We start from the raw sequence: 14,075 nt of genomic DNA, 5'->3' as shown, positions 1-14,075 counted from the left end.
CCCCAGGCCTCAGGACTTCACCAAGAAAATGAAGATAAGAAAAATCTCCCTCATACAGTCTGCAGTGACCTGAAAATTTGCATCCCCCAAAATCCATATGTTGGATCCCTAAACACCTGCCCCCCAAATCTGCTTCCCCTGCAATGTGATGGTATTTGGAGGTGGAACCTTTGGAAGGTGATCAGGTTAAGATGGGGGCTTCCCCAGAGGCTCAGTGGGTAAAGAATCCACCTGCAAGTGGAGACATGGGTTTGATCCCTGGGTCAAGAAGATCCCCTGGAGGAGGGCATGGCAACCCACTCCAGTATTCTTGCCTAAAGAATCCCATAGAGAGAGGAGCCTGGCGGGCTGCAATCCATAGGGTTGCAAAGAATTGGACATGACTGAGCAATTGAGCATGTACACGTGCAGGTTAAGGTGAGGTCATGAGGGGGAGGTCATGATGGGATTGGTGCCCCCATAACATGGAGAAGAGATGCCAGAGCACGCTCTCCCTGCCCACAAGAGGAGGTGGCCACCTGCAAGCCAGGATGCTGGTCCTTACCAGGAACCAAATCTCCTGGTACCTTGGCCTTGGACTTTTCAGTGTCCAAAAGTGTGAGAAGTCAGTGTCTGTTGTTCAGGCCAGCCCCTCTGGTATTTTGTATGGAGGATGGATTGACAAGACACAGAGGAGCACTCTCTAGGATGGAGAGAAATGGATAGATTTGAGACACTGGGGAAGTGGGATGGAGAGGATTTACCTACTCTTGGGTAAGACATGGACAAATGAGGAAAGTGGGGACTTCTGGCAACTGAATGGAGTGGCCTGACTTAGAAGGTGAACAAGGTGCAAGTTTGGGGTAAGACGATTTCGCGTGTCTATTGGACATCCAAGTAGACCACACCAGGAATGAACTGGATTTGCAGATCTACAGTGAAGAGCAAGAGATGGCTTGGAGCCAGAGAGGAAGGAGTCCCCAATGTGCAAACATCATCCATTCCTGGGAAGGTGTGAAGATGGAGTGCAGTTTCTGACTTTGGCCACAAGATGGCACTATCACCCAGGCCTGCTATATGGTGGGGGACTCCTGATTACTGAGGCTTCCTTGGTGGCTCAATAGTAAAAAATACACCTCCCAATGCAGGGGACATGGGTTCGATCCCTAAGTGCCCTGGAGAAGAAAATGGAAACCCACTCCAGTATTCTTGCCTGGGAAATCCCATAGACAGTGGAGGCTACAGTGCATGGGGCCGCAATCAGACACAACTTAATGACTAAACAACAGTTTGATTCACTACGTGCAGACTGCTACTCTATATTGTATAATCGTGCATTTTAAAAGGATACTTTTGAATCCAGTAATCTTCACCTATCTATATAAAAACCTTTTACCTCCTTTGCCATTTTGAAAATAAGATTAAACACTTATGGAAACAGAACTGCAGTCAAAAGTCTTGATTCTGCCACTAAGTCAGCTGTGTTCAAGATACATTTCTGAGCCTCAGTTTTATGGTATTCAAAATAGGAATAATAGCCTCACAAAATAATTGTGAGAAGACAACTTACCTGAAAGATAACTTATGTGATGGGCTCTCAAATAAGACTGGCTTTAAGAAAATACTACTGGCTCTAGGTAGTATTACTCCCTGCTGCTGATGCTAAGTCGCTTCAGTCGTGTCTGACTCTGTGTGACCTCATAGATGGCAGCCCACCAGGCTCCCCCGTCCCTGGGATTCTCCAGGCAAGAACACTGGAGTGGGCTGCCATTTCCTTCCCCAATGCATGAAAGTGAAAAGTTAAAGTGAAGTCGCTCAGTCGTGTCCGACTCTCAGCGACCCCATGGACTGCAGCCTACTAGGCTCCATCCATGGGATTTTCCAGGCAAGAGTACTGGAGTGAGGTGCCATTGCCTTCTCCAGTATTACTCCCTAAGGATACTTTAATCAGACTGAGATTATACATTATTAAATGTGGCTCATGGGCCATCAGTTAACACTTAGAATTCTCAAACCTCAACTCCCTCCTGGTCAAACCTCCCTGCTGCCCCCACCTGCCTCCCCAGCACTGTGAATTCCTCTCACATAGGGATTTCAGCAGAGTTAATGGTCTCCTTCCTCTTCAACACTCCCCACACCCACCTCACCCCTGCTCACTTCTGTATTAGCATAGCAGGTATTTGCAAACAGCTGGTTCAAACTGGATTCAGTCTTTAAGTTTGGGGGGTTGTACTGATGTTTGACTTGTGTAAAAGAAATTATTGATACCGAAAGTTAAATTTAACTCCAGTGGATTAAAAAACTTCCTTCAGATCACAGCTACTTAAAGTTGGTTTTGTGGATAGGGAAATATTTAAGGCATTTGGCTGATTGTTTTTTAATCAGGTAAGATCAAACAACCTAGTGAGTAAAGAATGACTTTCTGGGGCTATAGAAGAAAGGGAAATGAAGGCAGAGAGAAGCTTGAAAAAAAATCCAGGGAAACATACTTGGGCCCCAAAAGAAGTTGCATAACTTGTGGAAGCTTTGAGACAGTTATAGTGAGTACGTGTGGGGGGGGGGGGGCAATGGCGCCCCACTCCAGTACTCTTGCCTGGAAAATCCCATGGACAGAGCAGCCTGGTGGGCTGCAGTCCATGGGGTCGCACAGAGTCGGACACGACTGAGTGGCTTCACTTTCACTTTCATGGACTGTAGTCCTCCAGGTTCCTCTGTCCATGGGATTTTCCAGGCAAGAATACTGGAGTGGGTTGCCATTTCCTCCTCCAAGGCATCTTCTCCACCCAGGGATGGAGCCCGGGTCTCTTGGGTCTCCTGGGATGATAAGCAATTGGGAAAGGTCTCACACGTGCCATTGTCAGCAATACCCTGAAAGGCCACTAGATGGCAATATTACTCCAGGAATCGCTTCCGGGTCCTCCCACCCTGGTGACTACAGCTTTCTTTGTTCGTGAACATCCTTCTCTAGCCAGTGTCACCAAAGATGCCATCGAGCATTTTCTGTCATGCCGTGCCCCGAGTCCCTTAGTCAGCCACTTTCCCACCATCTGCCCTAATAATATAAAAGTAAGCTCTACTGACTGTACTGCTACATGTTACACTCTTAAAGATAACGCTATGGTCTCTGCGCTCAGTTGTAAAGCAGCTGAATCAAATGTTTTAACAAGAAATAAACAAGCCAATAAAGCCAACAAAAACCCAGGTGTGGTTGATTCTTTTTCTTTTTGTGAGTTAATACTCAGAGGGTCACCAGGCCTGGAGGTGACCATAGACAAAAGTGCCCACTCGAGATAAAGATAATTCTTTAGCAATTATCTTCCAATTAAAAATATTTTTTACAAAGGTAACTGTAAACTGGAGAAAGGGGCTGCCAGCCCCTTTAAGGTGGGACCCGAGGAGGAAGCTGAGCTCCTCTCCAGAGAGAGCAGAGGAAGAAAACCCAAATACCATATTTAAAACACTTTTTTATTCTGCAAAAATTTCCACAGTGCAAAAATGCGGCAGATCCAGATAACATCTTAAGGAGGGTCTGGAAGTATAAATCAGGACCAGAGGCTTGAGGAAGACATAAATTTCAAACTTGTTCAACTCTTAAGGTGTAAGTTTCCAGTCCCTCGTGATGGCAAGTCCTCATGGGAGAAGGGGGCTGGGGTTGGTCTTAGAGGGCAGTCAGGAATGCTGAGCTGTGGAGACCTCGATTTCACCACCAGAAAGGAGGTGACTCCTGGCTTCATGGCGCGTCACACGTTTCTCTACGTGGGTGGCTTCTTGAGACAGCTGAATCCCCAAGTAATTCTCTGTACGGCCATTTTCCTAGGGAGAAGACCCACTGCTTATAGCAGATTAGCAAAGACCTCAGTGGCCACCCCTCATCCCCTCATCCTGGCCAGAAAAAAATCTCTAAGACCACGGCAGCACTACTGATACTGCTGACCACTCAGTCTTTCTCCTCTCACAGTCACATCATTCTTATAAACAAGACTGCCTATGAACCCCTTAATTTAAAAACAATGCACACGGGAAATAAAGAAAAACGGGCATACAGAATTTTCCTGCTATATTCATTTGCTCTTTTATATTGTTATATGATCTTCCTTCGAGTGACTGGACGCACTGCAGCTTAGATGAAATGTTTTCTGCATTTGAGATTTTATATCCACCTGACATAATGACAGACCTTTCAATTAACTGCCTCTAGATACTTTCGAGGCAACGGCACCCCACTCCAGTACTCTTGCCTGGAAAATCCCATGGATGGAAGAGCCTGGAAGGCTGCAGTCCATGGGGTCGAGAAGAGTCGGACACGACTAAGTGATTTCACTTTCACTTTTCACTTTCATGCATTGGAGAAAGGAAATGGCAACCCACTCCAGTGTTCTTGCCTGGAGAATCCCAGGGACAGGGGAGCCTGGCAGGCTGCCGTCTATGGAGTCGCACAGAGTTGGACATGACTGAAGTGACTTAGCAGCAGCAGCAGCAGCAGCAGCAGGTACTTTTATACTGGAAACATGTAAGTGTATTAATTTCACAGCTCTAAGAAGAAACCAACAATTAACTAGCATGTTTAATTAGTATTAAATATACTCATTTTAAGTATGCTTAATAAGAATGATACCCAAGTTCATTAATAAATGAGTTTGAGCAAATGTACCTTACAATCCCTTAAATGTATTTCTCATGGCAGCTGTTGCAGAAATCATTTTGGAAATAAACAAACATATACCTATTCATTCACAGAAAATGCCCCTTAGGGCTTTAATATCAAACACAGACATCACAGTTCACAAAAAGAGCATAAAGTGCAAAAGCGCCACTTCAAAAGGCCTTCAGTTACTCCCAGTGTAACAGAGATTAAATGCTACCACAGCCAGTGGGCCCACTACCCTTATACAGCACACCCTATATAAAGTACAGAACAAGGTATATACCTGAAAATACGTATCTATTTGCTCTGATTACATATTGTGGTTACAAAATCGTCTCAGAACTGGTTTAAAAAATAGGGAAAGCTACAATTCAAACAATGAGTTCTTTAAAGTAGAGGCGATTTAAAAATCTGTAGGAAAATGATGTCTACAAAATCCATTGAGAATCCCAACCTAGCCCAAGACTTCTCTTTGACCAGCTGGATCAGCAGCAACCAGGCCTAGAGCTGACTATTAGGGGTTCCAGGTTCATTTGGGAACAAGGAGCTATGAGAGAGGCTGTGTCCAGGCAAGCTTCAGCCCTCACCTGTCCCCCAGACAGATGGTTCCACATCAGCCCCAAGGGATGAAGGGCCAGGGGAGGCTCACCCCTCAGTTCTGAAGCCTCCGGAATGGCACCAGCTCGCATAAGCATAATGAATGAGGGAGAAGTTTTTATTACATACCTGAGAAGTCCAATAAAGAGCATAGGTGATGGCATTTTTACAAACCCTGTGCTTGACGACCATCATGCTTAGTCTCCCAAAAGAACATCTCTGATCCACAAGGAATGTCTTCTAGGCATTCTTGGGGGGACAGGCACAGCGCACCCCCCAAATGTAGCCTACTACCAAACAGATGCAGGCATCTTATCCCAGACACCTGCAATATAGTCACTGAAGTGCTGGTTTTACATTAAAATAATAAAAGCAGGAACTATTTTCTAAAAATCAGACACTATAAAATACAAATCGTTTACTTAAATGATCACTTGGTTACATCAATTTTTTTTTTTTATATTCCAAATCCAGTACCTGCTGGGTGTCAATCTTAGGCAAATCCTCACCAGAAGAAATATCTAATAGCCATGCTGAGTAATTGTCATGACCTAACTCCTAACTGTCCAATCTCCACCTCCCTGAATTACCAGGGGGGAGAAAAAGATTCTTGATTGCACATCAAGGAATGAAATAAGCTATTCACTCTTTACATCAAAACCTGCAGAACTATATATATTTAACAGCTATTTTCTATGACTCGTCCATCTAAGTGCAGAAACATATCAAAAAGCAGAATTCATTTTTTCTTAGGGCCCATTGATGTTAGCCTCAAATAAAAAGGGAAGACTCAGTAGTAAGTCTTACAATCCAGTGATGAATACTGAAGAATATAGCTAACTCTCAGATATCCCCAAACCTGCTCGTCAGGAAAAATATGACTGGCCTTTATATTCCATTCAAGGTACAAAATCAACTGTCAGCTCTAAAAGACGTCTATTTACAACTGTATTAGGGAAAAAAGATGAGAAGGAAATATCCCAAAATATATTAACAGTGGTTGTCCTTGAGCCATAGAAATAGATTGTTTTCTTCTCTTTCAACTTTTCTGTGATATCCCCATTTTCCTTAAAAAGCATGTAGTGCTATAAGAGCATTATGAATATAAATGTAAATATAAATATGAATGAAGCCATAATCCAAAGTAAGATTGGTATATTCCTACTCTCTTGATTTACCCTGCCACGCTGGTAAACATAGTGATTTCTTTTCAGACGTAGAGCAAAGACTTGTATTCCTCAAATACACCCTATTCCGTCTTTTTCTCAGCCTCGTCGCATTAAAATCAGCCTCTAGAAGGGCGCTAGCGGTAAAGAACCCTCCTGCCAGTGCAGGAGACGTCAGAGACTCAGGTTTGATCCCTGGGTCAGGAAGATCCAATGGAGAAGGGAATGGCTACCCACTCCAGTATCCTCACCTGGAGAATCCCATGGACAGAGGAGCCTGGCGGGCTGCAGTCCATAGGCTGGCAAAGAGCCAGACAGGACTGGACTGAGGACTCACACATGGGCTAGAAGGGCATTTTGTTTTCCATAACAAAAGCATTCTTTCTGAAACTTAGCCATTTGTCTTGCAGAAGAAGAGAAACAGCTCTGTTCATTAGGGCACTTTCTTCTCTCATTCTAGCAGAGTTGCATTTCATCCCCATTTCCAAGGTCATTCAGAACCTTCCAGGTGGGCCAGGTGAAAGCCTTGGGGCTGGAGGTGGTGGTTCCCAAGGAACATGCCCTTCATTTCATCAGGAGAAACGGTCCCTCCTTGATGGTTGGGACAATGCTCCCATCACCAAGGAACTTTCAAGACAGAAACTAAACGTCACACACAAAAAACAATACCTACACTCTGCTTCTCTTTACTCTTTCCCACTAAAAGAGCTGGGCTTAAAATACAACCAGCTCCCTCCTCAGAGCATTTTTCTTCTTCAGCATGGATGAGGACAGAATCCATGCCTGGTGGGTCAGTCTGAAAAGAGGATGGTCTGACAGCTCCTTTAAAGAACACTCTAGTCTTGAAACCCAAAGGACTTAAAGAGCAGTTTTCCAATACTGTTCTACAAGCCACCTAGGTCTCATATTCATATGTTAACGTTTCCACAAGTATTTAACTCAAATACTGATTTTTAAACAATACTAAAGCAACGTGGACACTCATTCCATACCAAATCTTTCTACCTTGGAAACCACCAATTTGTTACTTTCCATCTCACTGCCTTTCATATTATTCAGGAAATGCTGCAAGCTTAACCTCAAAATAAAATTAAGCTAATAGAATACAACTTATTTCACACATTAGGTCTCCATAAAGATGCCTTACTGCCAACAGGGCTCTTCTGTTAAAATCATTTGAAAACCACAGAAGTAGAATAAAGACATTCATTTCTAAATTCAGTTGCTCCTTGGACTTTTCACCTTTTGATCCTGTGCAAGTTCTAATGAGAATCTAATAAGAGTGCCCAGACAAGCCAAAATTGCTACGGCCCCTTTCTTAAATACGCAGGACATTGACGTACTTCCTACCCACACAAGAAGGACACACCTGTCTGCCTGCTCCCATGATGGAATGTTGCAAAGCAAGAGATGCCTGAGTTAACACGAGTATCCCTGAGGTCATGAATCCCCACCTCACACCTTGAAGACACATGTGGGGTCTTCCATTCAGCCCAGTGAAGAGGAGATGAGTTGCAACCAGTATGACTTTAGGTGAGAAGAACTCAGAGGGCAAGAGGTTTGCCCTGCTGCACCAAAAGCAGCCAGTGAACAATTACAGCCAGCACTTAGCAAGTGGTCAAATGACTGCAGAAGCTGCAGGAAGCACCTCATCCTGCGAGAATACCGAGAGTAATTCCCACAGTAGATATCAAAGAAAGAAGAGGCAAGATTCTTGACAGTAATTTCCAGCACAGGACAGCAGACAAGAGGCTTCCAATGAGAATAACTTCTCAAACTTCACATTTGCTCCAAATTTTGAACCAGGATCCCTACCGCGATTGTCACAGGCCTGTGGGAATGTCACAGAGGTCAAGTAGTAAGAGGGGAGGAGTCTGTGTCCGCAACACTCACACCGTAGCTATTCTTCTTTGTATTTGAGGATCCTGGGCTGGGGTGGGGTCGGGGAGGCAAATCATGTCAGCTTTTAAGATTGTGCTCATCTTCCAGAATGGCTTAAAGTGGAGTGTCGTTTTTTGGCATAGAGGGTTTTGCATGTTAGCTTCACCCGGATCTGTAGTCAAGACTCCACCTCTCAGCAGAGGTAGCAGGAAAAGGGTTCACACGTGTATGCAAACCTCAGGTTACAGAGCACTGCAGGCGGAAACCAGCCTCCTGGGGCACAAGCCCTGTGTGCGCTCCGTTTGTCTGCTGCTGATTTAGGACAGTGGCCCTGGATGAAAAGTTCTGGCCTCTTCCATTGGACAGAGGGTCTCATCTGATGCAGGATGTGTCTGTCACGGGTGGGTCGGCTCCTGGAACACAAGAGGATGGCGGGGCCCGGAAGCAAGGCGTGTGCAGCAAGGGGTCCCCCACTGGACGGCGCTGCCATCACCACAGGGACGCAGCCCAAGGAGCACTGCACCTGGAGGTGTCACAGAACACACACCCAGAGCCCCGTGGCCATCTGCTTCCCACCTCCGGGCCAGCATCTCTCCCCCCAGGCACTGTGGAGTCCTGGTGGTCCACAGACACACTAGTTAGGTCCCAAGGGAATAGGATTTTAAAAAGACAGACCCCACTCCCAACTCTGCGAAACCCCCACCCTGGCTGTCTTTGCGGGGAAGGTGAAGGTTAGGGGGCAGAGAGGCCAGTCACCGCCTTGCCATCACGTGATCTTCACCGAGGATTTCTTACTGGCGCACAGAAGGGACACGTAGGGGACGCCGATGAAGGCCCACCGCTCGCTGGGCCAGAACTTGATGACAGGGCCTTGCTCGGGGATCTCGGACGCAGCATCGAAGTAGGCGAAGCACACGCAGCCCAGGTAGGCAGCGAGGCAAATGAGGATGTGCCTGGCGAGGGAGACAGACACGTGAGGGCCCAGGCAGGGAGACTGGGCCGGCCTGCCGCCCCGCCTCCCTGCAGGCTTAACCCGCCTTTCCCAGATGCAAAGACTGGCAGGAGCCTCCTCTAGCTCAGAGGGGGCGAGGGAGCCCCACACCCCTGGAATAGCATGCGACTGATACATTCTGAGCCAACAAGGCCTCTCTTGAAATGTTCTAAAGTATTCCAGCCTGATAACAGGAAAAACTTGCCAATGCCTTTGGGGCTCCACAGAAATCAAGGGTTTAAGACAGAAGCACTAATATGATATCGCTTATATGCAAAATCTAGAAAAAAAGAAAAGAATATAGGGACTTCCTGGGCGCACCAGTGGTTAAGGCTTTGCACTTCCACTGCAGGGGACGAGGGTTCAATACCTGGTTGAGGGACTAAGATCCCACATGCCACAGTGCATGGCCAAAAAAAAAAAGAAAAGAGAGAAAAAGGATACAAATGAACTTATTCACAAAACAGAAACTGATTCACAAGCTCAGAGAATGAATTTATGGTTGCAGGGTTGGGGAGGGTGGCGAAGAAGGATAGATTGGAGGTTTGAGATTGACATGTAAATAAATAAACAAATTTAATTAAAATTAAAAAACAGAGGCACTAAAAGGATGGAAATAACTGAGCACATGGGACTGATTCCCCACTTCTCACTTTAATAATGGGCTTTACATATCTAACACCCTTCATTAGAAATAATTTTACACTGATTCATCAGCTTTTGCACTTTAGTAAGGAAACTCTTTATTATCTTCACCGGGCTGGTAGCAAGTTTTCATATTGATCTTTATCATGGGGACCATGTAAAGGCATGTAACTTTTGCACCTTATACTGAAATTTAAAACTCCAGATAAATTAAAGATTTAAAATACATTTTAAAAACATTTTAAATACATTTTAAAAATATATTTTTAAAAATATTCTTTTAAATATTCTTTTAAAAATATTCTTTTATAATATTCTCTTAAAAATAAAATAATATTTTCATAAACCTTGGAAGAGGTCTTTCTTAAAATGACACAAAGTTCTGAAACCCTAAAGGGAATCACTGTGACAGCCACGTGTAGTGGACACCTGTTCATTTAAAAACACATGGCATGGAGACTTCCCTGGTGGTCCAGTGGCTAAGAACCCACCATCCAGTGCAGGGGATGCAGGTTCAATCCCTGCTCGGGGAACTAAGATCTCACATGCCACGGGGCAACTAAGCCCAAGCATGGCGCCTACTGAGCCCATGCTCTAGAACCCGCGAACAGCAACCAGAGAGAAACCCACGCACTACGAGGAAGAGTCCACGCCCTGCCCCCCAAGACCCAGCACAGCCAAACATGGAAACACACACACCTGGAATAAAGATGGTTGTAAGAGCACTACCAGTTCGCTTGGTTGAGAACAGTGTCATTTAAAGGATGTCACAGCCACAGTGTAATGCATATAGAAGGGAGAAGGGAAAAAAAAAAACTAAAGGAAAAGACTGACAGAGGTGGGAGCATGCAAGTTTAAAACAGTACGGTGCAAGATAGCATCAACATACTAACAGATAAAGCAGTATGGAGCAAGATAGCATCAACATACTAGCAAATAAACGGGAAAGTGGAGGTGGGGGGAACAGGTGTACCCTGTGACAAGAATTAAAATCCCTACCTGATGAAGAGCCCTAAAAACCAGTCATTGCATAGGGTGTCTTGGATTTGCTTTATAACAATCTGGGTGGGGTGGGTAGTGGGTGAGGGTGGCCAGGATGAGATAATACTGAAGCTAACTGTTGCCTCCCTGGGGGCTCCACGTATTATTCTCTATACTTTTGAAAATGTTACAAATGTGCATAATAAATGGCACAGAGGTATTTAACAGTAATGACTCTCTACTATGTGTCGGGAAGTAGGGGCTGGATATAAATTTTTAAATACAAACACTCCACAGAGATGATAAAGAAATTTAAAAGGCACATTTCAAAAGAGGAATGATACAGTAAATTGATATTTGAAAGATGCCCAACAAAATACTAACTTTTTAAAAGATAAAAATAAAATCTTTTCAATCAGGTTAACAAATACTTTTTAAAGTTATTAACATCCAGGATATGTGAAAGTGTATCTTACAGATACACTTTTATTATCTTACAGATTTTAGTAAAATTGTGTCAGTTGGTATCTCTGGGTTTGGCAACATATTATAACCTAAGGGAACATTCAGGCATATGAACAAATACAGATATTCATTACCAATTGTTTATAAAAGTGAAAAGTTAGAAATAACCTTAATATCCATTAACAGAGAAGTTGGTTAAATGAATTACATAGCATTACCCATGTTGCGAGGCATTAACTGGACACGCAAACTGATGAAAATAATATAATTACATTGGTAAGGAGAGTTGTCCATGATTTGAACAGCAAAAGAAGAACCAGCTTGCATCATCCCTGCTGCTGCTGCTAAGTCGCTTCAGTCGTGTCCGACTCTGTGCAATCCCATAGATGGAGCCAACCAGGCTCCCCCATCCCTGGGATTCTCCAGGCAAGAGTACTGGAGTGGGTTGCCATTTCCTTCTCCAATGCATGAAAGTGAAAAGTGAAAGGGAAGTCGCTCAGTCGTGTCCGACTCTTAGCGACCCCATGGACTGCAGCCTACCAGGCTCTGCCGCCCATGGGATTTTCCAGGCATCATGTACAGGTTGAAGCTATTTTTGCTTTTAAAAGTAGAATTAGAGAACTAAACATCTGGAAGGATATACTTTAGGTTGTTAACAATTGTTCTCTCTCTTTGGACAGAATTAGAATTGTAAAAGCCTTTCTTTCTATACTTCCCTGTTGTTTAAATTTGTTGTAGTAAATAAATATATCACTATAACTGATACAAAACAAAAAACAAAAAAAAAAACAAAAAAAAAGAGGTTCAACTCTGGTTTGTCTTTTGGCCACTCTACACAGCATTTGAGTTCTTAGCTCCCCAAATAGAGATCGAACCTGCGCCCCCCCCCCCCCCCCCCGCAGTGGAAGCTAGAAATCTTAACCACTGGACCATCAGGGAAATCCCAGAAAACTGTTCAACTTTGGGGGGGAAAAAAAACTCAAAGTACACCAAATTTAGAAACAAATTAAGGTTGAACCAAAGTTACTACACTCTACTTTTTGAATTTTACTTAAATCACTCTGTGATAAAGGAACTTGGATCAATTTAAAACACACCAGGGGCTTCCCTGGCGGTCCACAGGTTAAGACCAAGCTTCCACTGCAGGGGACACAGGTTCAGTCCCTAGACAGGCAACTAAGACCCCACATGCTGCATGTGGAGCAGCCAAAAGACAAAATAAAAATTTTTTAAAGAAAGTACTATATTTTGAATGAGAGCCTCTCTACACAGGTGGATACATTTATCAAAACTTACCAGACTACACAAAATCTGTGCATTTAATAATCTGTAAATTATATCTCAGATGTACGAAGTGTATATAAATTCACTAATGTGAGTCGAGGTTGAACCTAAGAAATATCAGGCAATGGACCCTAAGACTGGAATCCCCAGCATGAGCTGCTTTGCTTTGCCTTCAGCGAAAAAATCTAGAAGTCCCCAAGTCTTAACCTGAGAGCAGCTTAGGTCTCATGGTAGATAATACACAAGTTCAAACACCCCAGGGAATTCAAGAGAATTCTTTCAAATCGAATAATCTTAGGTATCTCCTGATAGAGGTCAGCCTTCTTCCAAATCTGGATCTAACAAGTTTTAACAACTCCTTACCACTAGAATTCCTCCCTGGGTGCTCTCAACTTACAAGGAGCACTCTAAAGAATTCTCTTGTCCCTTGATATCTCATGATCAGAAATCCTGGAGGACAGAGAGGGAAAGATGATGCTAGGTTTGGAGTTGACGCAGTTCCCAGGAAGAAAACCACTCCTCCTCTGCTTTCTGAGGACAGGATTCTGCATGCTGTTTTGTAACCTTTTTCTTAACCTAACAGTGCAGCCTGAGCCTTCTAAACTATAGATGCTTGATCATGTTCCCCATGATTAAGCTCCTGGGCTGGTTTTATGTAACCAGCTGGGCGATCCTTAACAATTCACTTTTATTTCTCTGGACTTGTGTCTCCACCTGTCAAATGAATGGGTGAGACTGTCCCCAGGTGACCTGTGAGGCCCAGGCTGGTCACTCAGGCTCAGGTGTGCTTGGTTCCCATTTGGGACTGTCCTGTCCCCACGTCACATCTGTCCCCAGCCTTCCCCACATTCCCCTACCCTGCAGACCTAGCTAGAGCTCAGGTTACAGCTTCGATTTCCAAGCTCCTTTCTGCTTTGATAATGGAGCAAGAGGTAAGAGACAGCACAGACATGAAGCAGAGACAATTAGGTCTGCCTGGTCCGGCTAAGCCTGCTCCCTGAGACGTCCGATAGTCTCTGTGAAGAGAGGGGCCCCCAGGCTCTGCTCCATCTCCTGTGCACACTCGTGTGCCCTGCAGGAGAGCAGAGTGATGACAGAGAGCGTAGACCCTGCCTCGCCACCCCCTGCCCCCGACGACGCGGCTCACCACACACAGTGCAGGTAGGGGAAGTGGACAGATGACAGCAGCTCACAGAAGGCCCGGTCAGTGATCCAGCAGAAGAGGGCGAGGGTCCACCAGAGGCCGGAAAAGAGGCCCAGCTTTAAAACACGCACGTTGTCACACCTGCCGGAGACGCAGAGAACAGCTCGTGTCCATCCTGGTCTCCTTCTAACTCACTTGTCACTTCTCTGCCTCCTCACACCTCCCCAGCCCCTAACCCTAACCCTCCCTGGCCCCTTGGCACCAGGGTTCCCACTCAATGCCCCATCACACAGGCTC

At 44.8% G+C, this 14,075-nt stretch overlaps 1 protein-coding gene across 5 annotated transcripts in view; it reads right to left on the bottom strand.

The window, feature by feature from the left end:
* ACER2 (alkaline ceramidase 2) overlaps positions 1 to 14,075 on the bottom strand; it is a 53,675-nt gene that overhangs the window by 15,066 nt on the left and 24,534 nt on the right. The window contains exons 5-7 of one of the 5 annotated variants that reach the window (XM_042243473.1): positions 13,782 to 13,919; positions 9,064 to 9,221; positions 4,710 to 8,791 (exon numbers count right to left, since the gene is read on the bottom strand). In XM_042243473.1, the coding sequence (XP_042099407.1) occupies positions 8,664 to 8,791; positions 9,064 to 9,221; positions 13,782 to 13,919 (424 nt within the window). In that variant the 3' untranslated portion in view covers positions 4,710 to 8,663. Of the gene's footprint in view, positions 1 to 3,425; positions 3,793 to 4,709; positions 9,222 to 13,781; positions 13,920 to 14,075 lie in introns of those variants that run through there. The other 4 variants (XM_027964569.2, XM_027964568.3, XM_042243474.1 and 1 more) reach the window with 4 other exon arrangements.

This window comes from Ovis aries, chromosome 2, assembly GCF_016772045.2.
Source record: "Ovis aries strain OAR_USU_Benz2616 breed Rambouillet chromosome 2, ARS-UI_Ramb_v3.0, whole genome shotgun sequence".
NCBI lineage: Eukaryota > Metazoa > Chordata > Mammalia > Artiodactyla > Bovidae > Ovis > Ovis aries.
The sequence above is the reverse complement of the archived record's forward strand: the minus strand, read 5'-3'. Positions and strand labels throughout refer to the sequence as shown.